The following is a 26,031-nucleotide window of genomic DNA, read 5'->3' on the forward strand; positions in this document are numbered from 1 at the left end:
TTTATCACCCCCTCAAGGTTAACCTGTGTCTGCTTGACAGATGCATTACTAAATATAGCTGGTTTTTTTGTTTTGTTTTTTAAAGAAAATCCAATGAAAAGGGGTGCCTGGGTGGCTCAGTTGGTTAAGTGTCTGCCTTCAAGTCAGGTCATGATCCCTGGGTCCTGGGACCAAGTTGAGCTTCAGGCTCCCTGCTCAACGGGGAGCTTGCTTCTCTCTCTCCCTCTGCCCCTCCCCCTGCTTATGCTCTCTTATGAATAAATAAAATCTTGGGGTTCCTGAGTGGCTCAGTCAGTTAAGCGTCTGCCTTTGGCTCAGGTCATGATCCCAGAGTCCGGTGATAGACTCCCCATATCAGGCTCCCTGCTCAGCAGGAAGCATGCTTCTCCCTCACCCCCGCCCCCACTCATGCTCTCTCTCTCAAATAAATAAAACCTTCAAATAAATAAAATCTTAAAAAAATAAATAAATAAAATAAAATCTGATCTGAGAGTTTTGATGAGTTTAACCCATTTATAGTTATTCTAATCATTACTCAAGCTGGCCTTAATTCCACCTCCTTATTTCATGTTTTCTAATTATCAACTTTTCAGTTGTTCTTTTTTACTTCTTGCTCTCAATTTCCCTTCTTAGGTATGGCAGTTTCCTAGTTGTCTCCTAGGGTACTGTGATTTATAGTAAGAAATATGTATTTTAAAAAAATAGTAAGAAATATGTACTTTGGTCTTGTCCAAAATTCCTGGTACACAGTCCCTCAGTAATTTCCTCAGTGATGAGTGATGGGAGCATCTTTTGTTATACTTGCATTGTTGTCCTTGGTTCCTGAAATAGCTTCAAAGTGATCAAAGTGAAAGGTCTCAGTTCCAACACATCCCTTTCAACCACCTCAGTTTATGTTAATGACTTTTGGAAAGTCACAAAGGATGAGGCTTGCCAAAAGAACTAACCACATGATTAGAGGGTTGGAACTTGCAGCTGCCCACCCCCAGCCCCTGGGGAGGGGAGAAGGGCTGGAAATCTGAGTTCAGTTACCAGTGGCTAAATGATTTAATCAATCATGCTTACTGAGGCCTGCACAAAAATCCCTGAAGTATGGGAATTTTGGAGAACTTCCGGGTTGGTGAAAACATGGAGATGGCAGAAGGGTGGAATGACTGAGGGCAGCTCCTCACCCCTTTCCTATACCCACACCTTGTACCTCTCCCATCTCACTGTTCCTGAGTTACAGCTTTTCTTGACAAACTGGTCATCTAGCAAGTAAACTGTTTTCCTGAGTTCTGTGAATTGTTCTAGCAAATTATCAAGTCAAGGAGGGGTCAAAGGAATCACAGGAACTTCTGATTAATTGGCAGTCATCCCAAGCACAGGTAACAATGTGGACTTGGAACTGGGATTAAAGTGGGCCAGTCTGATGGGACTGAGCCCTTAACCTGTGGGATCTGATGCTACTTCCAGGTAGATGGTGCCAGAATTGAGTGAAATTGTGCACACCCAGCAGGTGTCAGAGAACTGGATGGTGTGGGAAAAACCTACACATATGGTGGGTGGCAAGAAGTACTGGTAGAAAAGAAAAAGAGGGTTTGTGTCCCCCCCCCCCCGTTTTGCCTCCCAATAAACTATTCTCCCCTTTTTCCTTAAAGAACTCCCATTCTGGGGCGCCTGGGTGGCACAGCGGTTAAGCGTCTGCCTTCAGCTCAGGGCGTGATGCCGGCGTTATGGGATCGAGCCCCACATCAGGCTCCTCAGCTATGAGCCTGCTTCTTCCTCTCCCACTCCCCCTGCTTGTGTTCCCTCTCTTGCTGGCTGTCTCTTCTCTATCTCTGTCGAATAAATAAATAAAATCTTAAAAAAAAAAAAAAGAACTCCCATTTTTATTTTTTTATTTTATTATTTTTTAAAGATATTATTTACTTAATTGAGGGAGACAGAGTGAGTGAGAGAGAAATAAGAGAGAGCGCAAGCGTGCACGCACTCACACGAGCAGGGGTAAGGGCATAGGGAAAGGGAAAAGCAGACCTCCTCTGAGCAGGGAGACTGATGCGGGACTCAAGCCCAGGACCCTGGTATCATGACTTGAGCTGAAGGCAGACACTTAACTGACTGAGCCACCCAGGCACTCCAAGAAACTCAATTTTTAGCCAGACGCCTTGCAAACGTGCTAAAAGGCATTTTCCTGTCTCCCTTGAAGCCCAGTATGGTCATATCACTGGCCAAAGAGATGCAAAGGGATGTTGTATGCATGATTTCTGGGAAATTTCCTTAAAAGGAAGGGCTATGTCCCTCCTGCTTCCTCCTCCTTGCCACCTGAATGCAGATGTAACCACAGCAACTCCAGGATCCCAGACCCACAGGGAAACACCTTTGAAGTAGAAGCCACACACAGCAGAACAACATGACACGAGCGGCTGGGTTTCTAATGATACCAGCACTGGACTGCCCACCTCAGAAATTCTTCTTAGAAAGACTTAAGCATCTTTTTTTTTTTTTTTTTTAAAGATTTTTTATTTATTTGACAGAGAGACAGCCAGCGAGAGAGGGAACACAAGCAGGGGGAGTGGGAGAGGAAGAAGCAGGCTCCCAGCAGAGGAGCCTGATGTGGGGCTCGATCCCATAACGCCGGGATCACGCCCTGAGCCGAAGGCAGATGCTTAACCACTGTGCCACTCAGGCGCCCCAAGCATCTATCTTTCTTAATAGCCATCGAAACTTTCCTAATCAACACAGCATATTTCAAAGATATATGTTCTATTTTTATATTTCTGGCAGTTACTCCATTAACTTATTAGGACCTATAACTATTTTTATTTTCCCCCATCAACTACTTAGACTTGTAACTACCTACATTTCTCCATAGAGAAAGAGTACAGCACATTTCCATCTCTCTCTGCTCCACACTGCCTCCCATTTCCTCACTTGTCTTCCATGGTGGGATGACCCAGAACTAACTTCTGGACTGTTATTGATATGGGTTGCTTTCTTACACCTTTTTTCCTTAGTATTCAACTTTTTATTGAAGTACTACACAGAGAATACATAAATCATGAAAGTCAAAATCAAGGAATTTGCACCAAATGAATACATCTACATTACCAGTAACCTGACCCAGAATCAGGACAGCCCTAGACCCCAGGAGTCCTCTTCATGCTCCCTTCAGTCATGATTTTTCCCACAGCTAACCACTACCATGATCTCGAGCCCCCTAGGTAAGTTTTACCTGTTCTTAAACTTGTTATCAAGAGAACATAGGACGCCATGCTTTGTGTCTGGCTTCTCTTTTTCAAAGTTGTTCATGACACTCAACACTGCTGGGTCCCTACCGACTTTCACTGTGTGAATACATTACAATGTATCTATCCCCTCTATTTTTGGTGGACATCTGGTTTAACTCGTTTGTGACTATGACAAGCAGTGCTGCCGTGAACATCTCTAAATGTATCTTTAAGTGAATATGAGATGTACTTCTGTTGGCTGTATGCCTAGGAGTGGCTTACTGAGTTGTAGACTATGTACATAATTCTTCCTCTAATAAGGGTTGCCAAATCTCCTAAAATCACCGCATCAATTTATATGCCCTCTCAGCAGGGCCCAACAATTCAGGGTGCTCCACACCTCAACATCACTTGGTACTGTCCATCTTTTTCACTGAGCCATTCTGGCGGGTGTGCAGAAGCACTGTGTTGTGGTTTTCACTTGCCATTCCTGGATGACTACAGAGGTTAACACCTCTCCATGTGCTTGCTAGCCATCCCGGTATCCTCTTTGGTAAACTAACTGTTAAAGATTTTTTTGCCCCCTTTCTAATGGGTTTGTCTAACTTTTTCTTACTGACTTGGGAGGAGTTTCTTCAAAATTCTGGATATAAGTAAGCAGTGTGTCAGACATATGTATTACAAGTATCTTTTCTCACCCTGTGGCTTGCCTTTTTACTCTCCGGTGAACAGAAGTTCTTAACTTAAAAGTCACAGTCACCCCTCTAACCACTTCCTCCTCCATGGTTTGTAGCGTTGTTGTGCCTTGCGTCAGAAATCCTTGTTCACTCCAGTCCCAAAGCCCTTGCTTTTCTGGCCAACAGAACACTTCCTTAGGTGTGTGCTCTCTCCCAAGTTATGGATTCCACTGCATGCCCCTGGGCTCTACAACTACTTTCCCCACTCAGTTCTGTGTGGAAAACCTTCCAAGGACAGCTATGCTAGAGGAAAAACATATTTCATCTTTACATTTAAATAACAATTTAGTAGGATACAAAATTCTGCTTTTAAAGTTATTTTGACGCTGAGAAAGTATCTTAGATCCATTGTTGCTACTGACAAGTTTGATACTAGTCTGCTTATTTGAGACTTTTTATTTCAAAAAGATTTGGAATTTTCTCTACATCTTTGTTGTTTTTAACCCTAGTGTGTCTAGGCGTCGGCTTTCTTCCATTTGTTGTGTTTGGCATTCTTTAAATTTCAGATCTTTCCTCTTTTATGATTTCTGAGAAACTCTTTGTCATTATAACCTCAAACATTTTCTTCCCCTTCCTCCGGTCATTTTCTCTCTGCTTCTGAGATTCCTATTACACAAATGTTGACGTTTCTACCCCCCATCCTCCATGGCACTTTGCTTCACCTCTTTATCCCTCCTAATCAGTCTTCAGCTACATCCATTCTGCTACTCAATCCAGCTCCTGAATTCTTTGTCCCAAGTATGCCTCCTTACTTTCGTTTCAGGTACCCACTTCCTTTCCTCGATGATATTCACTATGCTTACTCCAACCTCCCAGGAGGCTGGGAACACGAATTGTGCCCCCACTAGCACTGGCTGTCAATCTGCCATTTTCCTTTCATTCGACTATACCTGGCAGCTTCTGGTTATGGCTCACTATGAGCTGTTTCCCAGGTGAGAGCACGCTATTCCTCCACTCACTACACCCCCTCCAATGAACTCCCTACCTCCCCCAGAGGTACCACTAGAATCGAGAGTCTCACATGGCCCAGGGGATCTACCACCTCGACCCCCAAGCCCTCCTGCCAGCCCTCCTGGCACTAGCCCCAACAAACTCATGCCAGTCTTCAACAAAGCCTGCTTCTGCCTCACAACTTCCACGGCTGCTGGTGACTCAGCCTCACCACCTTATGCTCATTAAGCACTCCGCTCGCTGCTGATTCTCTCACCTCCTTTATGACCATGCTCAAACGGCACCCCAGTGTACCTATCACCCTACTTAAATCTGCTCCTTCCCAAAGCCTAGCACTTGATTTTCTTCCCTGATTTTTTCCCACAGTACTTATAAACCACTGGACACATGGATAGTTCTTGCCTACTTACTGTTCCTTGAGGATAGAAACTTTATTGCTGTATTCTCGATATCTAGAACAGTGTCTGGCACTATTAGGAGAGTGGGGGAGGGGAGTGTACCTCAGGAATCTCACTCTGGGCTCACTGCCCACTGGATACACTTTGCAGGGAGAATCTAACCGTCAGGCAAATTCAAGGAGGTACTGCTCTTTTCCAAAAGCTAGCTCCCTTCACTGGAATCTGAGACCTCAGGGTGTGGAAGGGATGGGAAGCAGCAGCACCGGGAAGAGAAAAAGGCAGAACTGTAACAGTCTCCCTTGGCCAGTACATCCAGCCTCTTCTGCTCCAAGTTGTCAACCCTACCTCCCAGACTGGAATGCACCTTCTGTCTCCCCTGGGGGTTCCTCACAGTTTTTATGTTATTTTCTCTCAGTTCTGTAGCATTTCCAGTTCCGAGAAGGGAATTAGCAGTCTGGGCTAGCCTTCTGATTGCTGGGGTCACAAATTACCAAAAACCTGCTGGCTTAAAACAACACAAATTTATTATCTTAACAATTTTGCAGGTCAGAAATCCAAAATGATTCTCACTGAGCTAAAGAGCCGTGTTCCTTTGTGGAGGCTCTACGGACTTCTAGAGGCAACCCACATTCCCTGGCTCACGGCCAGTGAAGTCTTACTGCTCATTACATCACGTGCCCTCCATAATAGTCATCACACAGTAACCACATCCCTCCAACCCACTTCCCTCCAGCAACCCTCAGTTTGTTTCCTATGATTAAGAGTCTTTTATGGTTTGTCTCCCTCTCTGATTTCATCTTATTTTTCCCTCCCTTCCCCTACGACCCTGTTTTGTTTCTTAAATTCCACATACGAGTGAGATCACATAATTATCTTTCTCAGGCTTATTTTGCTTAGTATAATACCCTCTAGTTCCACCCAGTGTTGCAAATGGCAAGAGTTCAATTTTTGATGGCTCCATAATATTCCACTGTGGATATATACCACATCTTCCTTTCAATTCATCTGTCAATGAACATCTGGGCTCTTTCCATAGTTTGGCTATTGTGGACATTGATGCTATGAACACTGGGGTGCAGGTGCCCCTTCAGATCACATTTCTATCTTTGGGGTAATTGCACCCAGTAGTGCAATTGCTGGGTCATAGGGTAGCTCGATTTTCAACTTTTTGAGGAACCTCCATACTGTTTTCCAGATTGGCTGCACCAGCTTCCATTCCCACCACCAATGTAGAGGGGTCCCCCTTTTCTGCATCCTCGCCAACATTAGTCATTTACTGACTTGTTAATTTTAGCCATTCTGACTGGTATGAGGTAGTATCTCATTGTGGTTTTGATTTGTATTTCCCTGATGCTGAGTGAAGCTGAGCATTTTTTCATGTGTCTTTTGGCCATTTGTATGTCTTCTTTGGAGAAATGTCTGTTCATGTTTCAGCCCACTTCTTGATTGGAGTATTTGTCCTTTGGGTGTTGAGTTTGGTAAGTTTTTTATAGATTTTGAATACTGGCCCTTTATCTGATAGTCATTTGCAAATATCTTCTCCCATTCTGTCGGTTGTCTTTTGGTGGTGGTGACTGTTTCCTTTGCTGTGCAAAAGCTTTTTATCTTGATGAAGTCCCAATAGTTCATTTTTGCCTTTGCTTACCTTGCCTCTGGAGACGTGTCTAGCAGGAAGTTGCTGTGGCTAAGATCAAAGAGGTTGCTACCCGTGTTCTCCTCTAGGCTTTTGATGGATTCCTGTCTCACATTTAGGTCTTTCATTCATTTTAAGGCTATTTTTGTGTATGGTGTAAGGAAATGGTCCAGTTTCATTCTTCTGCATGTGACTGCCCAATTTTCCCAACACCATTTGTTGAAGAGACTTTTTTCCATTGGGTATTCTTTCCTTGCTTTGTTGAAAATTAGCTGACCATAGAGTTGAGGGTCTGTTTCTGGGTTCTCTATTCTGTCCCACTGATCTATGTGTCTGTTTTTGTGCCAGTACCATACTGTCTTAATGATTACAACTATGTAACATAGCTTGAAGTCCAGATTTGTGATGCCACCAGCTTTCGTTTTCTTTTCCAACCTTCCTTTGGCTATTTCGGGTCTTTTCTGATTCCATACAAATTTCAGGATTATTTGTTCAAGCTCTGTGAAAAAAGTTGATGGTATTTTGATAGGGATTGCATTGAATGTATAGATTGCTCTAGACAGCACAGACATTTTAACAATATTTGTTCTTCCAATCCATGACCATGGAACATTTTTCTATTTCTTTGTGTTTTCCTCAATTTCCATGAGTGTTCTATAGTTTTCTGAGTACAGATCCTTTGCCTCTCTGGTTAGTTGTTTTTGTTTTAAGATTTGATTTATTTATTCAAGACAGAGAGAGCACGAGCAGTGGGGATGGGCAGAGGGAGAGGGAGAAGCAGACTCCCTGCTGAGCAAGGAGCCCAACCTGGGACTCGATCCCAGGACCCTGAGATCATAATGTGAGTGGAAGACAGACGCTTATCCAACTGAGTTACCCAGATGCCCCTCTTTAGTTAGGTGACTCCCTAGATATCCTATGGTTTTTGGTGCAACTGTAAATAGGACTGACTCCTTAATTTCTCTTTCTTCTGTAATAGAAATGGAACTGATTTCTGTGCACTGATTTTATATCCTGCTACTTTGCTGAATTCCTGTATGAGTTCTAGCAACCCTGGGGTAGAGTATCATGTCATCTGCAAAAAGTGAGAGTTTGACTTCTTATTTGCTGATTCGGATCACTTTTATTCCTTTTTGTTGTCTGACTGCTAAGGCTAAGACTTCTGGTACTATGTTGAACAGCAGTGGTGATAGTGGACATCCCTGCCGTGTTCGATCTTAGCAGAAAAGCTCACTTTTCCCTACTGAGAATGATATTCACTGTGAGCTTTACATAGATGGTTTTTATGATATTGAGATATGTTCCCTCTATCCCTACACTGTGAAGAGTTTAAATCAAGAAAGGATTCTGTACTTTGTCAAGTACTTTTTCTGCATCTACTGAGAGGATCATATGGTTCTTGTCCTTTCTTTTATTAATGTAGTATATCACGCTGATTAATTTGTGGGTGTTGAAACACCCCTGAAGCCCAGGAATAAATTCCACTTGGTCGTGGTGAATAATCCTTTTAATGTACTATTGGATCCTCTTGACTAGTATTTTGGTGAGAATTTTGGCATCCATGTTCATCAGGGATATTGGTCTGTAATTCTCCTTTTTGAAGTCTTTGTCTGGTTTTGGGATCAAAGTAATGCTGGCCTCATACAAAGCGTTTGGAAGTTTTCCTTCCATTTCTATTTTTTGAAACAGCTTCAGAAGAACAGGCATTATTTCTTCTTTAAATGTTTGGTAGAACTCCCCTGGGAAGCCATCTGGCCCTGGATTCTTCTCTGTTGGGAGATTTTTGATTACCCCTTCAATTTCCTTGCTGGTTATGGGTCTGTTCAGGTGTTCTATTTCTTCCTGTCTCGGTTTTGGTAGTTTATACATCTCTAGCAATGCATCCATTCCTTCCAGATTGCCTAATTTGTTCACATGTAGTTGCTCATAATATGTTCCCTTAGTGTTGGTTGTGATCTCTCCTCTTTCATTCATGATTTTATTTATTTGAGTCCTTTCTCTCTCTTTTTTTTTTTCTCTTTTCTTTTTGAAAAGTCTGGCCAGGGGTTTATCAATCTTATTAATTCTTTCAAAAAACAAGCTCTTAGCTTTGTTGATCTGTTCTACTGTTCTTTTCGCTTATTTTGTTGACTTCTGCTCTACTCTTTACTGATTCTCTTCTCCTGCTGGATTTAGGCTTTATTTGCTGTTCTTTCTCCAGCTCCCTTAGCTGTAAGTTTAGGTTGTATATTGGACACCTTTCCTATTTCTTGAGAAAGACTTGTATTGCCATATGCTTCCATCCTACAACCACCTTTGCTGCATCCCAAAAGTTTTGAACAGTTGTGTTTTCATTTTCATTTGTTTCCATCAATTTTTTAAATTCTTCTTTAAATTTCCTGGTTGACCCATTCATTCTTTAGTAGGATGCTCTTTAATCTCCATGTATTTGAGTTCTTTCCAAATTTCCTCTTGTGACTGAGTTCAAGTTTCAAAGTATTGTGGTCTGAAAATATGCAGGGAGTGATCCCAGTCTTTTGGTACTGGTTGAAGACATGATTTGTGACCCAGTATGTGATCTGGAGAATGTTCCATGTGCACTCGAGAAGAATCTGTATTGTTGCTTTAGGATGGAATGCTTTGAATATATATGTGAAGTCCATCTGGTCCAGCGTGTCATTCAAAGCCTTGTTTCTTTGTTGATCTGCTTAGATGATCTGTCCACTTCAGTGAGTAGGGTGTTAAAGCCCCCTACTATCATTGTATTATTATCGATGTAGTTCTTTAATTTTGTATTAATTGGTTTATATAATTGGCTGTTTCCATGTTAGAGGAATAAATATTTACAACTGTTACATCTTCTTGTTGGATAGACCTATTAATTATAAATCTAATTTGTCTAAGTATTACTACCCCAGCTTTCTTTTCATGTCCATTAGCATGATAAATGGTTTTCCACCCCCTTGTTTTCAATCTGGAGGTGTCTTTAGGTCTGAAGTGAGTCTTTTGCAGACAGCGTATTGATGGGTCTTGCTTTTTTATCCAGTTGATACCCTGTGTCTTTTGATTGGGGCATTTAGCCATCTACACTCAGAGTAACTATTGAAAGATATGAATTCAGCGCCATTGTACCGCCTGTAGTCACTATTTCTGTATATTGTCTCTGTTCCTTTCTGTTCTATGCTACTTCTGGGCTCTCTCTTCACTTAAAGGATCCCCTTTAATATTTCTTTCAGGGCTGGTTCAGTGATCGCAAATTCTTTTAGTTTCTGTTTTTCCCGGAAGCTTTTTATCTCTCCTCCTATTTTGAATGACAGCCTTGCTGGATAAAGTGTTCTTGGCTGCATATTTTTTTTATTTATTTAGCACCCCAAATATATCATGCCAATCCTTTCTGGCCTGCCAGGTCTCTGTGGATAGGTCTGCTGTCAGTCTAATGTTTCTACCCTTTTAAGTTATGAACCTCTTGTCCCGAGCTGCTTTCAGGATTTTCTCTTTGTCTCTGAGATTTGCAAGCTTCACTATTATATGTCGAGGTGTTGACCTATTTTTATCAATTTTGAGGGGGGTTCTCTGTGCCTCCTGGACTTGAATGCCTGCTTCCTTCCCCAAATCAGGGAAGTTCTCTGCTATAATTTGCTCCAATATACCTTCTGCCCCCCTCTCTCTTTCCTCTTCTTCTGGGATCCCAATTATTCTGATACTGTGTGGCTTTCTGGTATCACTTCTCTCTCGACTTCTCCCTTGGTGATCCAGTAGTTGTTTATCTCTCTTTTTCTTAGCTTCCTATTGTCCATCATTTTGTCTCCTATACCACTAATTCTGTCTTCTGCCTCATTTATCCTAGCAGTTAGAGCCTCCATTTTTGACTGCATCCCATTAATAGCCTTTTTGATTTCGACTTGGTTAGATTTTAGTTCTTTTATTTCTCCAGAAAGGGATTCTCTCGAGTCTTCTATGCTTTTTTTAAGCCCAGCTAGTATCTTTATAATCGTTATTCTGAACTCTAGTTCCGACATCTTACTTATATCCATACTGATTAGATCCCTGTCAGTCAGTACCGCCTCTTGTTCTTTTTTTTGAGGTGAGTTTTTCCGTCTTGTCATTCTGTGCAGAGAAGAATAGATGAACGAGAGAACAAAATACTAAAATGGCAATAACAGCCCCAGAGAAATATACACTAAACCAATCAGAAGAGGTGACCCAAAACCAAAAATAATTAAGTAAATAATAAATAAATAAAATTTTAAAAAGAGAGAGAGAGAGAATATAATCAGACAGATGAACAGAACAGAGCAATACACTGGATCCTGTGTGTATTTCGGTCTGTTTGTTAGAAAACTAGATCCCAAAATTGTAAAGAAAGAAAAACTTAAATATGTACAAAAAAAAAATTAAATACAATGAAAGGATAGAATGTAACTGTAAAAATGAAAAAAGAGAAAAGAAAAAAAAAACAAAAAACAAAAACAAACAAAAAAGAAAGTATAAACAGACACGTGAGAAGGACAGAGCAATATACTATATCCTGGGTGTATTTTGGTCTGTTAGAAGAAACTACATCCCAAAATTATACAGAAAGAAAAACTTACATATATATGAAAATAAAATAAAATATGACGAAAGGATAGAATGTAACTGTAGAGATGAAAATTTTAAAAGACTTAAAAAAAAAAAGAATATAATCAGGTGAACAGAACAGAGCAATATGCTAGAATCTGGGTGTATTTTGGTCTATTTGTTAAAAGAAACTGCATCCCAAATTGTAAAGAAAGAACAACTTTTGTATGTACAAAAATAAAATGAAAGGATAGAATGTAACTGTAAAAATGAAAATTAAGAAAGAGTTATATAAAGAGTTACTAAAATAAGAAATTGGTTGAAAAGAGAAAAAAAATTAAAATTGAAAAACTAAAGAATCAGGAAGAAACCCATGAATTCTATATACTATTCTCCCCTAGCGCTGGAGTTTTGCAGGTCTCTAGGATGGGTAAACATGGTCTTAGCTGGAGGTTCTTGCTGATCTTCTGGGGGAGGGGCCTGCTGTGCTGATTCTCAAGGGTCTTTGCCCGGATGGAGTCGCACTGCCCTTGCCAGGGGCCAGGCTAAGCAAGTGGCTTCAGGTTGCTCTACGTGCCTTTTGTTCCCTGAAGGCTTTCCTTGCAGCTTTAGAGGATGAGAATGAAAATGGCAGCCTCCCAATCGGAGCGGAACTCGGAGCCCCACTCCTCAGTGTGCCCTCATGGAAAAGCAGTCAATCACTCCTGTCTTCCAGGTCTCCGGCTGCACTCCGTGCTCACCAGGCCTGTGACTGTGCATTTCTAGCTCAGGCACGCGACCCCGTTTCCAGTCTCTAGACCCTGCAGGCTTTTGCAGCACCCTCCCGTACCGCTCCTCCCGGGGGCGGGGAGGAGGAGTGGGTCTTGCCACGGTTCTGCCACTTGCTGGGCAGGCCCCTGCTCGGAGAACACTTGCCCAACCATGCCGCAGTCTGCAGTTTATGACAAAACTGAGCTGAAAGCCCACTCATGGGCTAACTGATAGCAGCCAGCTTCCCCACTCTGATGCCTGGGAACTCTGCCACACTCAGGCACCCCTGGTTTTTCTGGGACCCCAAGGATCTTGAGACCACACTGTCCCATCTAGGATTCTGCCCCTCTTTGCCACCTGACCGCCTTTCAGGCAGGGACATCCCTCACCAGAGCAGACTCTGAAAGTTCTGATTTTGCGCTCAGCTGCTATATCACTTTCCAGCGCTGCTGCCAGGGACTCCCTCCCCTCTTGGTTTACCTTCCCATATATCATCTTAGATTCACTTCTCTGCACCCCCTACCTTGCAGAAAGTGGTCACTTTTCTATTTGTAGAATTGCAGCAATTCTTTTCTTAGATCTCTGGTTAAGTTCGCAGGTGTTCAGAATGTTGATTACTATCTAGCTGAATTCCCGGGACCCGACGAAACTAAGGTCTTCTACTCCTCCACCATCTTGGAAAGTCGCCCAGTGAAGTCCTTCTCACATATCATCACTTAGACTCTGCTTCTGTCCTCACATCTCCTTCCCTGACTCTGTCTCCCCCGTTCACCCCGTGATTACACTGGGTCCATCCAGATAATCCACGATAATCTCCCCATGTCAAGACCCTTAATCACATCTTAATCACTTTGCCATGTAACCTAACATATTCAAAGGTTCTGGGGATTAGGAGTTGGACATGGAGGGGGCATTATTCTGCCTTCCACAGCTATATGTCATCTTGTCAGGAACTGGTGATCAGGGTTTCTAAAACTGGAATCCACGGCTAGGCTTCAAGTTATCTGTAAAACCTGACTGTTAAGATTGTTGGCAAAATGTTGCACCTTCTGACGTGTTTCTCAAGAGAGAGCCTATAGCTTTCATGATCTCAACAGAGTTACGTACAAGCCCATCACTATCAAACAGTCACTGTCCAAGACCTGACTGAAGGAAGACAGCAAAGACCAACACTATCCCCATAACTATCAGAACACAGAAACAATTTCCCCACCTTATACCGTAAGAAAAACTCATCACTTCTGTCCCCTTCTCAGGACACGCACAATTCCACATGACACACAAACCTCTCCTGAGACAGAGGTGCCTGGAGTCCCAGTTTAACAAAAAGAATATTCCCCCCAGTATGCAAAAAGGGCAACAATGACTAACAGGCCTGTGGGTAAAAAGTGCGGTGGGATCAAACTTTAAGTCATACAGGACCCCATGCCTGAGCCCTCTTTTTCTCCAGCCAAGCTTCTAATCACAGGTGGAGAAAATAAAAGCCCTGGCAAAAACAAAGCCGCCTCTTTGTTTTTGCTGGGAATGCTGCTCATTCCTGGATCTGGGCCCCTTCTCTTCCTTCTCTCAATCTCAAGAAGGACAGTCTCACCACTGTGTTCACACACTTTGAGAGCTTTCCTCAGATGGCTGCCCAGCATGCTGCTTACCAAAGGCCAGTATTACAGACTCTGGATATGAAATGGAATGTTTCCTCATCTGACCCCAAAGAATTTACTTAGCACAAGTAAATGCCTTAGGAAATAGTGTCTCTCTTACACCTTTATGCCCAGCTACAAGGGAAAGAAAGTTCACTTACTTTGACTGCAAGGTCTGCCTCGGCCATGTGCCATCTTCATTTTGGGGCTCAATTACTAGCACCTGAGTGAAAGGGGAAACCAAATAAGGAATATGCAAAGCACCTCACTGGTGACGAGCTCAGAACCAGAAGATATCTGGCCACACACCCCAGCAGGGCTGCCTGCTGGGCATGGCCTGAGCCCTCCTACCTGACCCTGGTAGAGCCCAGCATCCTGGACAGTGTTGTCTAGCTTGCTCAGCTGCTCATAGGTGTTGCTCATGTATTTGTTCCACAGCCGTGTTTCACGCTCAGCAGGGATATTGAACAGCTTCCGCATCTCCTTTTCGATGGTTGCTAGAGACGGGAAGAAAGATCACTCAAGACTTCCTCCAGATACAAGGCTAAAAACAGCTGTAGCAAGCTGATGCTCATCCTCCTTCCTGTTCAGATGGTCAGTCACAGAGTGCTTTGGACAGAAAGTTCTGACCGGCCTCAACCCCGTGGTGATTCTTAAGGCCAAATGTCTTCCACGGGCATCCTCTTGCACTCGCACACCTAGAAACTTTCCCTACGATTCTCCTTCTCTGATGAGGTGGGTCCTACTTACAGCACACAAGCAACACAAAAAGGTAAGAAAACTTAGCTTTGAAGTTAAAATAAATGTGGTTTCAAATAGCGGCACTGCCACTTTCTCACAGAGATGTTTTAACAAATTACTGTGACCTCTCTGAATCCGCGTTTCCTCATCTTTATCACCATAACACCTCATGTCAGGGAGCACACCCAGGGTTTTATAAAACCTGATTCCCAGGCTTAGCTCTCCACAAGAACCAGGTCAGGACTGGTAACCACAACCTGAGACTACGTGGGTAACAATTCTGGAGGGGGTGCCCGGCTTCGCTCCCATCAGCCACAGTGCTCTGCACTCTCCCCCGGGATACACAGGACCCCCCCCCCCAGCCAAGCTACTCACCGATGGTGTCTGCCTTGCTGAAATGGCAACTCAGCACATTGGTGGGGTCGCTATTTTCACAGAGCTTCAGTTCCAGCAAATACACCTCCACCTTGCAGTGCTTGACAAACAGGCCATGTTCCACCACCTGCGAACAAGAGGCACAGGTGAAGAAGCAGTGGTTCCACACCAGGCAGTCTTGGAAACGAGAGGTTTCATCAGTGGCAAGAGGCAGAATCCACACAATAATAAGTTTCCCTAAGTGATCAGGGGATCAGAAGGACAGATTTTTAAAGCCACCAGCATCTGTCCAAGAGTTTAAAATCTTTCTTCTTTCATGAGGAAGAGCACCCGGCTGGAACCAGAGCTAGCTAAAACACTGCACAACAGGGAAGCCACTGTTCATCTCTAAGTCGGGATCATGATGTCTCCCTTGCAGGGTTTGTCGAACGGGAGGACTAGAGAATGTAGCTAAATCCCTGTGGTAGCAGAACACCCACCATATGGCAACACTGTGGGCATTAGGGGACATCTGCAGGAGACTGGCACACCCCCAACTTTCTAATCCCTAACCTCCCTCAGGGGCCCAGGTTTCCAGTTGGAGAAAGAAGGTAGTTCTGGCCCCAAACAATGACTCTTAGAAGCATGGCCTCAGGACTGTAGATCTCTCCTACTCTGAAAAGGGGAATTATATACCAGGGAGAGTGAGAAATTTACCCAGTGTCTACCTATTAGCAGGCATGTGATTTCCCCTTGGGTAGGACAAGCAAACGACTGTGAGAGTCAGGGTGGATGGTCTTCTCATAAGTCCCATCTACCAGAGGGGTGAAGAATCTGGGTTTCTATCCCATGGCCTGGTATTCTTCTCTGGCCTATAAACACCTGCTTTTTGAGACATTCAACAGTATGGCCAAAGACTCATAAGCACAGAGGAAAAAGTGGTCTCAGAAAAGTTGTAAGATAAACAAGAAGCAGTACATTACTGTATGTCCATTTGACCCCAAGTAAACTTTCTCTCATAGAGCCTTCCAGAAAGTGCTCTCATGGCACAGCTGGACATATCCCAAGCCACTGGGCAGCTCTGATGTTTGGAGGCCACTCACTGTAACATCTCAGGTGAGCAATCTCACTCACCACCACTCACGACCACAATTCCCTAAAGAGAACCAAAAACAAGGCCTCAAACACCTCTATTCAACCACTGAGGTACATCCAGTACCCCAGAAAACCAACACCAGTCAGTGTCCCCAGGGAGTACTCGCAGACACTGACCAGCAGCTGCGACAATTTGTGTACTCACTTTTCTGACAATGGGCTGCTGGCCTTCTACACAGCCATACCAGTTTAGTAATTTATTCCAGGCCTCTGCTGGGACCAATACATAGTCCAATTCATCAATTAAATGTTCTTTCAAGGTCTGACTCTCAGGATCTGAAAAAAGAAAACAGCTCATAACTCACTGCTCTTCTCCCCAGAAATATTTGTTTTACAGGACTTTTATGTACTTTTCAGAAACAAGAAAATCATTTATAGGAACACATACAAAATTCCAAAATTCTGTCACTGGCCATAACACAGAGCAGACCTGACAACTGTCTTCAGCCATGCCCTCAGAGGAATGTGCATTTCTTCTATAATGAAATGGGAGTAGGGAGAATAAAAAACTACAAATTCATTTTCAACATGCTTCCAGATTCCACAATGAAACTGTTAATTATGAATATTTAACATAATATTCTGCTTAGTGAAACTTCATTGAGGTCAAATATCTTCTGAAAGATTTACTAAGAAAGCAACAAACGCATCAATGAAGTTAACTTTAAGAGTCATTCAGTATTCTTAATTTTCCACAGTCCAAGCCAAACCCCAGCTGGACAACCCCTTATGGAGGGAAATGTCTTTAACCCCCTAATGTGCTATACGTCCACCTCACACCCACCACAGGCAGGCAACATGACCAGGAATCAGAAGTGGACATCCACGATCTGAAACACACTCCCTCAACTGAGGACCAAGGAACTGGATCAAGAGAAGACTGATCACCTCCCACCAACGGAGCCTCCCTGTGCCCATCAACACCCATTCCGCAGTGGGTGCAAAAGTACCCACAATGTGCAACTCATCTGTAACTTGAGGTATATCATGTTAAAAACCAAAACCAAAACCATAAGTAGCATTCACAAAGTGACTGGGGGTTCCCATCACCCGCATGCCCCCCCCAACCAGTTTATACCCTATCCCATCAGCTCTTCTGCCCTTCCTTACAGCAAGTTTCAGATCTGATCCACCTCTGCCTTCTTCATTTCCAGGGAGAAGAGGAAAGGAATTAAATAGCAGTGAAGGACAGGAATACCAAGGTGAGATGGATGAACGGAGACATATGGTGGAGTATATACCTACAGTGGAATATTACTCAGCCTTCAAATGGAAGAAAATTCTGACCCATGCTGCAACGATGAACCCAAGAATATCATACTAAATAAAATAAAGCAGTCACAGAAAAACAAACACTGAACAACTCCACTTAAATGAGGTATCTAGAGTAGTCAGATGCAGACACAGAAAGTAGAATGGTGGCTGCCAGGGGCTCGGAGGAAAGGAGACTGGGAGTTATTGTTTAATGGGTAGGGGGTTTCAGTTTGCAAGGTGAAAAAGTTCTGGAGGTTGGTTGCAAAACAATGTGAATATACTTAATACTATTGAACTATACACTTAAAAATGGTTGGAATAAATTTTATTATGTGTATTTTACCATAATTAAAAAAAAAAAGATGGATCCTCCACATTGATAAGCCAACCACTTTCCACAGCAGCTCTGGCATGACTATTAACACTGACAGGGCAGGCCTTTTCCTTTTCTGTTGAGCAACAGAAGGATGACCCACTGGTATCAGTCTGTTGAGACAAAAGCTACCCTCCAAAATTGACACTTTTCTCTGATTATAAATTAAAATTTTCTGATTTATAAATTCAACTCTTCTCTGATTTATAAACTAAAACTCACAGAAATTATCCACTTCTTGTCTTACTTGGGGAGATCCAATTCCTCATCTCTGACACTAAGCACTATGCAGATCTGTCTAGACACAGTGTGCCAAGCAGCAGCCAGAAACCCTTTAATGTGGGAAAGGAACATACAGCTTTCAGCATCACCATTCGTGCACCATCAATGTTCCAAGCAGGGTCTGAACACAATGTACTTCTCACCACCCAAGCACACAGCAAAGGTTTCAAGGAAAAGCCAGGTGACATCAAATTGGGGGACCACGGAAGAAATGCTTATCCTTAGCTGAAGGTCATGCAAAATGATTTCACAGAGCCCTTCTAGCCCTAGGAGTTTCATCATTAGTATTCTTAAAAGCATTAAGAAATCTTCTATTAAAAAAAAAAAAAAGAGGGGCACCTGGCTGGCTCAGTCAGCAGAGCATGCAACTCCTGATCTCGGTGTCATGAATTCAAGCCCCACACTGGGATTACAGATTACTTAAAAAAAAAAAAAAAAAAAAAAAAAAAAAGGGCAGGGGCAGGAAAAGTGCAAACACACCCGCTATGTTCCCTTACGCCAAACCGCATGGTGTGATGCCACCATCTGACCTACATCAGGAAACAAAGCACATGAATTATTATGTCACTCAGACCTCTCCTAAAACAAGTCTGAGCTGAAGTACTGCCCATTTTTAAAAACACCCAGGTTAGTGTTAAGCACTTAGATCAAGCCTTATACATGGTCTGCCTTCCTACTGCCCTGATTTTGGACACAATCGACAGACCACCCTCATTCTGCTTGCAAGAGAGTCTAAAGCTAAACAGAACACAGCCTGGGAAAGGTCAACTGTCATATCTATGCATCTACAGGTACAAGCCCAGCTGTGGGAGGTCATGCATTATTTTTTCAATCACTTCGTCCAATGGGAGCTGACTGTGATAATAACTCTATCTTCCACCTCTCCTCACACACTCTATGACAAACAACCATCACAAGAATGCTTGATGGATGTAGACGGGTCTGCAATTTGTTCCACTACAAAGGTAACACAGAAAATTCTGGTGCCCAAATTTCAGATTCCAGATGCAAATTCAAAATATCCTATCTCTTTCCATTCCACATGCTAATCTAAAATCTGACATCTCTAACAAACTAATTGGCAAAAAGAAAAATACCAGAAGCATGCTCTTGTGTGAAGCAGTTAGTTTAGGAAAAAAGTAGCTTCACTCCTCCCTGAGGGTCTTACAAAGACTTCTGCTATAGAAGCAAATCAAGGGGCGCCTGGGTGGCACAGTGGTTGGGCGTCTGCCTTCGGCTCAGGGCGTGATCCCAGCGTTATGGGATCGAGCCCCACATCAGGCTCCTCCGCTGAGAGCCTGCTTCTTTCTCTCCCACTCCCCCTGCTTGTGTTCCCTCTCTCGCTGGCTGTCTGTCAAATAAATAAATAAAATCTTAAAAAAAAAAAAAAAAAAAGAAGCAAATCAAGGGCACTTGTTTCTATCCTGTCACAGCAAGAAAGTCGGGTTCACAGCGTCCATGTTACTGATAAACACAGCCTCAGGCCACTGCCTAGGTGGGTACTTCAATTAGAAAAGCAATGGGATACTATACCTGAAAAGAGTCCGGAGTTATCTATTGGGCCAGGAAATAAATTATGTTCACCCACATTGTACATATCCCAGCTGTCGAAACCCACATACTTCTTCCACTGCTTGAACCACCGGCTGTCAATAAGATACCTAGAGACAGATAAAAATTTACTATACCAGAAAAACTGAGGTTCTAAGTTTTTGCAATTGCTCCTTTAATTTTTTTTATGATCTTTCCACCCGGGGAACACACATTCCCCATTCAAAAACACATTCTCAAGAACAAGAGCAGGGCTAGGCCTCAGATGGCACAGAAAGCCTGGCCCAGGACAGGAGTCCATTAAGTGAAATGACTGTTGAAGAATGAATAGAGGTGCCTGGCTGGCTCAGTCAATGGAGTTTGTGTGCAACTCTTGATCTCAGGGTCGTGAGTTCAAGCCCCACGTTGGGCATAGAGCTTAAATATCTTTATTAAAAAACAACAACAAAAATACAGGTGCCTGGGTGGCTCGGCTGGCTGGGTGTCCAACTCTTGATTTTGGCTCAGGTCATGAGCTCAGGGTCATGAGATCAAGCCCCATGTCAAGCTCCTCACTCAGCATGGAGTCTGCTTGAGATTTTTTTCTCTCTCTCTCTCCCCCTCCCTCTGCCTCTCCCCCCATTCACGCACTCTCACTCTCAATAAATAAAATCTTTAAATTTAAAAAAAAAAATGAGGGATGCCTAGGTGGCTCAGTTAAGCATTTGATTCTTGGTCTCAGCTTAGGTACTGATCTCAGGGTTGTCAGTTTAAGCCCGGTGTTGGGCTCTACACTGGGCATGGAGCCTATTTAAGAAGAAAAAAAATTTTTTTAATGAGTAAATGAAATGATTGGCTTCAAAATGCTTATTTAAGTGAAGTCCTCCTATGGGTAAAATCTTGTCTGCTAATGACCAAGTCATTAATTTCATAATGATCTTTATAGAGATCCTTGTCCAGAACAGTTTGGTTATACTGCTTTACATGGAAAGTATTAAATTAATTCTCTTTCTGAAAACAGGATAATAACACCATACAATTCAGGTTTCCTTTGAGTACCAAAGAGGACACTTTAAAAATGTGTGCTTAAAAAAAAAAAAAAAAAGTGTATGGAGCACCTGGGTGACTCAGATGGTTAAGCGTCTGCCTTCAGCTCGGGTCATGATCCCAGGGTTCTGGGATCAAGCCCCGCATCGGGCTCCCTGCTCAGTGGGGAGTGTGCTTCTCCCTCTCCCTCTGCTATTACCCCTGCTTGTTCTCTGTCAAATAAATATAAAAATAAAAAAAGTGTTTTGTACACATATATGTATGTACATACACATATAATAGTGTCTAGGTATGGTACCATACACAAATAATAGTCTCTAGTTATTAATTTGATCTGGTTATATTTTTAAAGTATCACTATGAAAAAAAAAAAGGAAAGTATCACTATGCTGTTTTACAATTAAGACAGAAGAAGTAAATCTCTGGGGGGGAAAAAACTCAACCATTATATATTGGAGAGTCCTTTAAGGGTTTTTGTTTGTTTGTTTGTTTTTTTAAGATTTTATCTATCTATTCATTTGAGAGAGAAAGCGGGAGAGAGAGATCCCAGGACCCTGGGATCATGTCCTGAGCCGAAGGCAGATGCTTAACCAACTGAGCCACCCAGGCACCCCAAATCTTTAAGTTTTATTAAAAAAACAAACCTCAGCAATCAGGCAGCTTCCCAGAGCCCACAAGGATCCATAAATACATCCAAATCTTTAAAATGCTCTTTTCCCTCCAAACGCCTCGAACAATAATACCCTCCAAACACTTTCAGTGTGTGATCTTAGTCTATCTCACTCTCCTTCTGGTTCTACTGAATATTCTTCATATATCACCCCTATGGAGGATAACTTCTGCTTGTCCTGCCTCTCACAGCTTGGCCAGCTGTGCAGCCCTATCTGAACTCCTCCTAAGCCCAATGTTTCCCTTCCCTGGTCAATTCCTCTGTTACCCTAAGTAGCATCATCAACACCACCATAATTTCTTAAAAATGGATGTTCAATTATATTTGATGCAAAGCCAAGCCTTAGCTTTCTACTCTCACATGATAACACCACCCAGGAATCTCTTCACTAGTGGAAGTATTGTCCCTTCTACTAAACAATTTATTAAGAAACCTCCTCAGACTTGCTCTTCTAAACCCTGGACTTTTAATCTTTTTATCTCTGCTCTAAGCTATTCTCCTCTCCCACTCCGAGAGGCCACTGCCACAATCATTTTTGACATTTGCTACCAAAATAACCTGGGGCTCTCAAACATTCGTTCAACTTCTGACCTTGACATCTGTTCGGCAGTTTGTAAGTTACAAAAGTAACTACTTCTGACCTCCTCAACCCATAAGGTGGGGGTGCCAAATATTGCTACCCTGGCTTTAATAGTAAGACACCGGGGTCTGGGAGGTGTGGTCGCCTTCGCTCAAGGTCACACACAGCGAGTCCTCGAAGGTAAAGGGCTCTTCCCAACCAGAAGGTCCCCGTAAGCACTACCCTTCTCCCCCTCCTGCAGCCCTCGCCCCACCGGGTCCGCCCTCTGGGGCTCCGAATGGGCCAGGACAACCCTCACACTTTCCCGGAGGAGAATCTGTGGTTCCTCTCCTGAGAGGCAGGGTTCAGGACACCCTCTCAGGGTCACTAACACCGCCTCCGCCCGGCCCCTACCCAAGCCGGAAAAGAGGGGTCCGGCCTGAGGGCCAGAGCCCCTGCCTCTGGGCCTGGGCGGCGGAAACGCGGGTCCGGTACTCACCACTGCGCCCCTCGTTGGAGCGTGGTCCTCATCAAGGCTCCGAGCTCGGATTTCTGGGTCTCCGCATCCGGTCGCTCACGGCTGCCTCCACCTTCCGCCATCTCGTCGGCGGCCCCGGCCCAGCCGGCCCGGACATCCGCCTCGCGCACGGCGTGCTGTGGGCCGCGCCCACGCACGCACGCAAGCACGCACGCGAGCGCGCGCCCAAGCCCCACCTCGCGCCGCTGCGGGGGCCTCGAACGCCCGCCCGCCGGCCTCCGCTCTTTCTCCCAGCCTCTCACGCACCGCCCCTCTCCCACGGGTGCGCGGCGGAGCCAGGAGAGGGCCGGAAGAGGAGGTGGGCGCCAGCCAACTAGCCGCCCCTTCCTCCCGCCTTGCGGGCGGAGCCGCGGGGTGGTTGTTCCGCATCCCTTTCTCTGTCTAGCTCCGCCATCTCTGGGCCCCTGACCGCAGGCCCCTCGACCACTCGGGCACCCCATCCGGGCCCGCGGTGATAGCCTGCTCTTAGATAAACCCAGGGCCAGGTACGGGAAGCCCTGGAACTAGCTTTTCTTGCTTTTAGCTGGAGACCTTAGGCCAGTCATTAGCCGCCCAAACATGGGATCGGGGTGCCTGCCCTGGAGGCCCTACAGGGATTTGGGGGACTGCCGGGTACACCAGCGCCTTGGAACCGGGACTCTGTGTGATCTAGTCATTAACAGTCCTCTCAAACAGTCTAGACGCCAGAATCATAGCCCACGATCGAATTCCCCAAGCCCTCCACACTGACCTAGCTACTTGCCTTGTCGGGGAGATAAGCAGCCGCTGAGTGGCGATAGCGACGGGGGAAGCAGGAGAGGTCCAGGTGTGTTCTCCACATTAAGTACCCAAGCTGCTGCTTAATTTGTTGCTGCAACAATGTGCAGTGTCCTGAACCCTATGTCTTCCACTCGACCCTGCATACAAAAAGCACAGCCCTCATGGAGTGGGAAGTAAGCCCAGAGCAAGGAGGAGACCGGGCAGCTGGCTCGCAGCTGGTCTAGCAGTTCTTGCCCTCAAAGATAAGTCACATTGCCTGACTTCAAACAAGCTGATGGAGAAGAGATCTTCCACAAATAACCCCAGGGTCAAGCAGTGTGTGGTAGGTAAGTGCCGTTAAAGGGTTATGAACCAAAGACTATAGACCCCCAAGCTTGTGAGTCAGACTTTGACTTGGTAGAATTGGAGTGTAGTTTTAAAGAAGCATAGAAATGGTGGTGCATTCTACAGGAAGGGAGACTACAGGATCAGTTTCTGAAACAAGAAGGTCAGAATCAGAGATTGAGGATTAGACCAGTTAAGCTGGGCACAGACTACGGGAAAGAACCTTCTATCTAAAGCTAAAACAGAGGCTGGGGGGCCACATACTCTGCTTTAAATGGCCCACAGATATTGTAAAAGATTTTGGAGCACAGACAAAATGGCTGAGGGTCCTTTATACCCGTAACGGTGAAGCCCAGAAGAGATCTATTAAGAACCTTCAACTGGAGAGGTGACAGTGAGGGAGCGGGGTAGAAACAGATGAGCCATGTTCAGTGTTGGGGATGGAGGAGGGAGCACTGGCTAGGTGACAGTGTGGTAGGTCGTTTGAGCAGATTTACTATTTTAATGTCAGGTTTTGGCTAATTGAAATTAACACGAATCGAATTTGCACTGTCTGGGACACCCCTCGAGTAGCATCTGGTAACACAGGCCTCTTGGCAGTTGGGTAGATGGGAGGGGAAAAGGAAATTTGGAATTAAAACCGCCTTGAATAACTGAATACCCTTCTAGTTGTTAATCCTCTGCAGAGAAGTTACCACCACGTGATAATTCTACATCTGGGAAGCCAACCCTGACAATCTGAGTGCCTTCCTGTGAAAGTTATTTGAAAGTGTTAAAAATGTTGTGAAATGAGAAACACTACCTTTAGCCCTGTTATTTATGGAAAAAGAAAGCTGGGTTATCGACATGACTTCAGAACCTACATTAGAGAGTGTCTACTCTCTTCTTCTTCTTTTTTTTTTTTTAGCAATTTCTCCTATACCATTTATGGCTTGGGTCAGAGTCTTAAGGAAGTAGGACAAGTCCTCAGCACCACTAGAAAAGGGGACAAAACCTAATTATAAATAAGAAAACTTTGGAAAACCTTTTTAAGGCACGATCTCTTCAGCGTTATTAAGTGGCTGTAAAAATCTTGCTCTAATTATGGGTAGTTCCAAAAAAATTTATACTAAGATCACAAAGTGCCAATAGTTACAATGCGAGGAATAAAGTGAAACATCATAGTCAGAAAATCGTTATTTCCAAAGTATTAAAACATTTTTAATGGGGTGCCTGGCTAGCTCAGTCAGAAGAGTATGTGATTCTTGATCTCAAGGTCGTGAGTTCAAGCCCCATGTTGGGTATAGAGATTACTTAAATAAATAGAACTATAAAAAAAATCAAATTAAAAAATAGAACGTTTGAGGTGCCTGGGTGGTTCAGTTGGTTAAGTGGCTGCCTTTGGCTCAGGTCATGATCCCGGGGTCCTGAGATCAAGCCCCACATCGGGCTCCCTCCTCAGTGGGGGAGTCTGCTTCACCTTCTCCCTGTGCCTCTCCTCCTTGCTCTTGCTCTCTCTCAAAAAAATAAATAAAAATTTTTTAAAAAATAGAATGCTTTTAGTGAGTTTGATTAAAATTTTAAAGATTGGGAACTAGAAACAAAATGAACATCTGCCTGTGTGTTCCTGCTGTTGTGGGTGACCTGTGGATTTGGGAGGAAATGAGCGATTCAGCTCAGGGGACACCCTGGTACCAGGGCCATGTTCTCTCTTGGGCCTTTTACCCTAGGGACAGGTGTAGGCTTAGTAGGGCACTCACTTGGCCTCATAACCAAAACATAGAACTGAACACCCCCCCCATTGCCATGGCAGCTTGGGCCATAAGAACAGGAAGGAAAGCAGGAAGGGAGCTAGAGGAAACAGGTTTGACTGATTGGTCACATACTGCTTGATCTTGGACTGTGATGACCTAAGTGAGAGTTTGTAATGTCTGGGTGTGTGAACTTTTTAAGCTTTATTTGGTTCCAAATCGTGAAGTTCTTGCCTTGGCTGGCACTGTGGCTTGCTCTACGTCTAAGTGGAGTTGGCCCTCCCAAGTCAGCAATGGTCCACGCTAGGCCAGCAGTGACAGCACATGTGGCAGTGTTCACAAATATTGGGCAGCTTTTGATTACAGGTCTCTTCAGGGGAGAACATTGTTTTCTTCTTGTCTGTGCTCCTTTAACCTGCCCAGGAAACTATAAAAAAGTTAAAGGCTTTAGTATATTTCAGAAGAATTAAACATCTTAGCAGTGACATTATAACCTCTGTTATAGAAGGATTAGATTATTGGGGAAGGTGACAGCCAAAGACCTGAAGGAATCTTGGAGAGGAAGTGGGATCAGCTTTCATACACTGAAGACTCCTGCTATTGGACAGATTCCATTCTGGTTATGCCACTATTGGTGGCCAGCCCTGATTGGCAGAGAGGGTGTGGCTTCCTGGGCCCAGGTGTGGCCTGTGTCTTCTCTTCCTCCTCTAATTCTATTACCATTGATGTCTTCGAATACACAAGTATTTCACTATTAATTGTGTTGTTTGCCCTTTGTACAGAGCAAATCCTCAATATGCATTTCTCAGATGAATGAATGGAAGAGTACCAGATACTAGTCAATTTTTCATTTGACTAGTA

At 44.0% G+C, this 26,031-nt stretch overlaps 1 protein-coding gene across 12 annotated transcripts in view; it reads right to left on the reverse strand.

The window, feature by feature from the left end:
* Window positions 1-22,603, reverse strand: part of USP4 (ubiquitin specific peptidase 4) — a 49,705-nt gene extending 27,102 nt beyond the window's left edge. For 2 of the 12 annotated variants that reach the window (XM_034658312.1, XM_034658311.1), the window contains exons 1-6: window positions 22,319-22,585; window positions 19,547-19,674; window positions 16,250-16,380; window positions 14,971-15,097; window positions 14,206-14,351; window positions 14,016-14,077 (exon numbers count right to left, since the gene is read on the reverse strand). In XM_034658312.1, the coding sequence (XP_034514203.1) occupies window positions 14,016-14,077; window positions 14,206-14,351; window positions 14,971-15,097; window positions 16,250-16,380; window positions 19,547-19,674; window positions 22,319-22,419 (695 nt within the window). In that variant the 5' untranslated portion in view covers window positions 22,420-22,585. Of the gene's footprint in view, window positions 1-5,767; window positions 5,797-10,479; window positions 11,015-14,015; window positions 14,078-14,205; window positions 14,352-14,970; window positions 15,098-15,927; window positions 16,156-16,249; window positions 16,381-19,546; window positions 19,675-22,318 lie in introns of those variants that run through there. The other 10 variants (XM_034658310.1, XM_034658309.1, XM_034658318.1 and 7 more) reach the window with 9 other exon arrangements.
* Between the last annotated feature and the right edge of the window lie 3,428 nt (window positions 22,604-26,031).

Source organism: Ailuropoda melanoleuca, chromosome 4, assembly GCF_002007445.2.
Source record: "Ailuropoda melanoleuca isolate Jingjing chromosome 4, ASM200744v2, whole genome shotgun sequence".
Classification (NCBI taxonomy): Eukaryota; Metazoa; Chordata; class Mammalia; order Carnivora; family Ursidae; genus Ailuropoda; species Ailuropoda melanoleuca.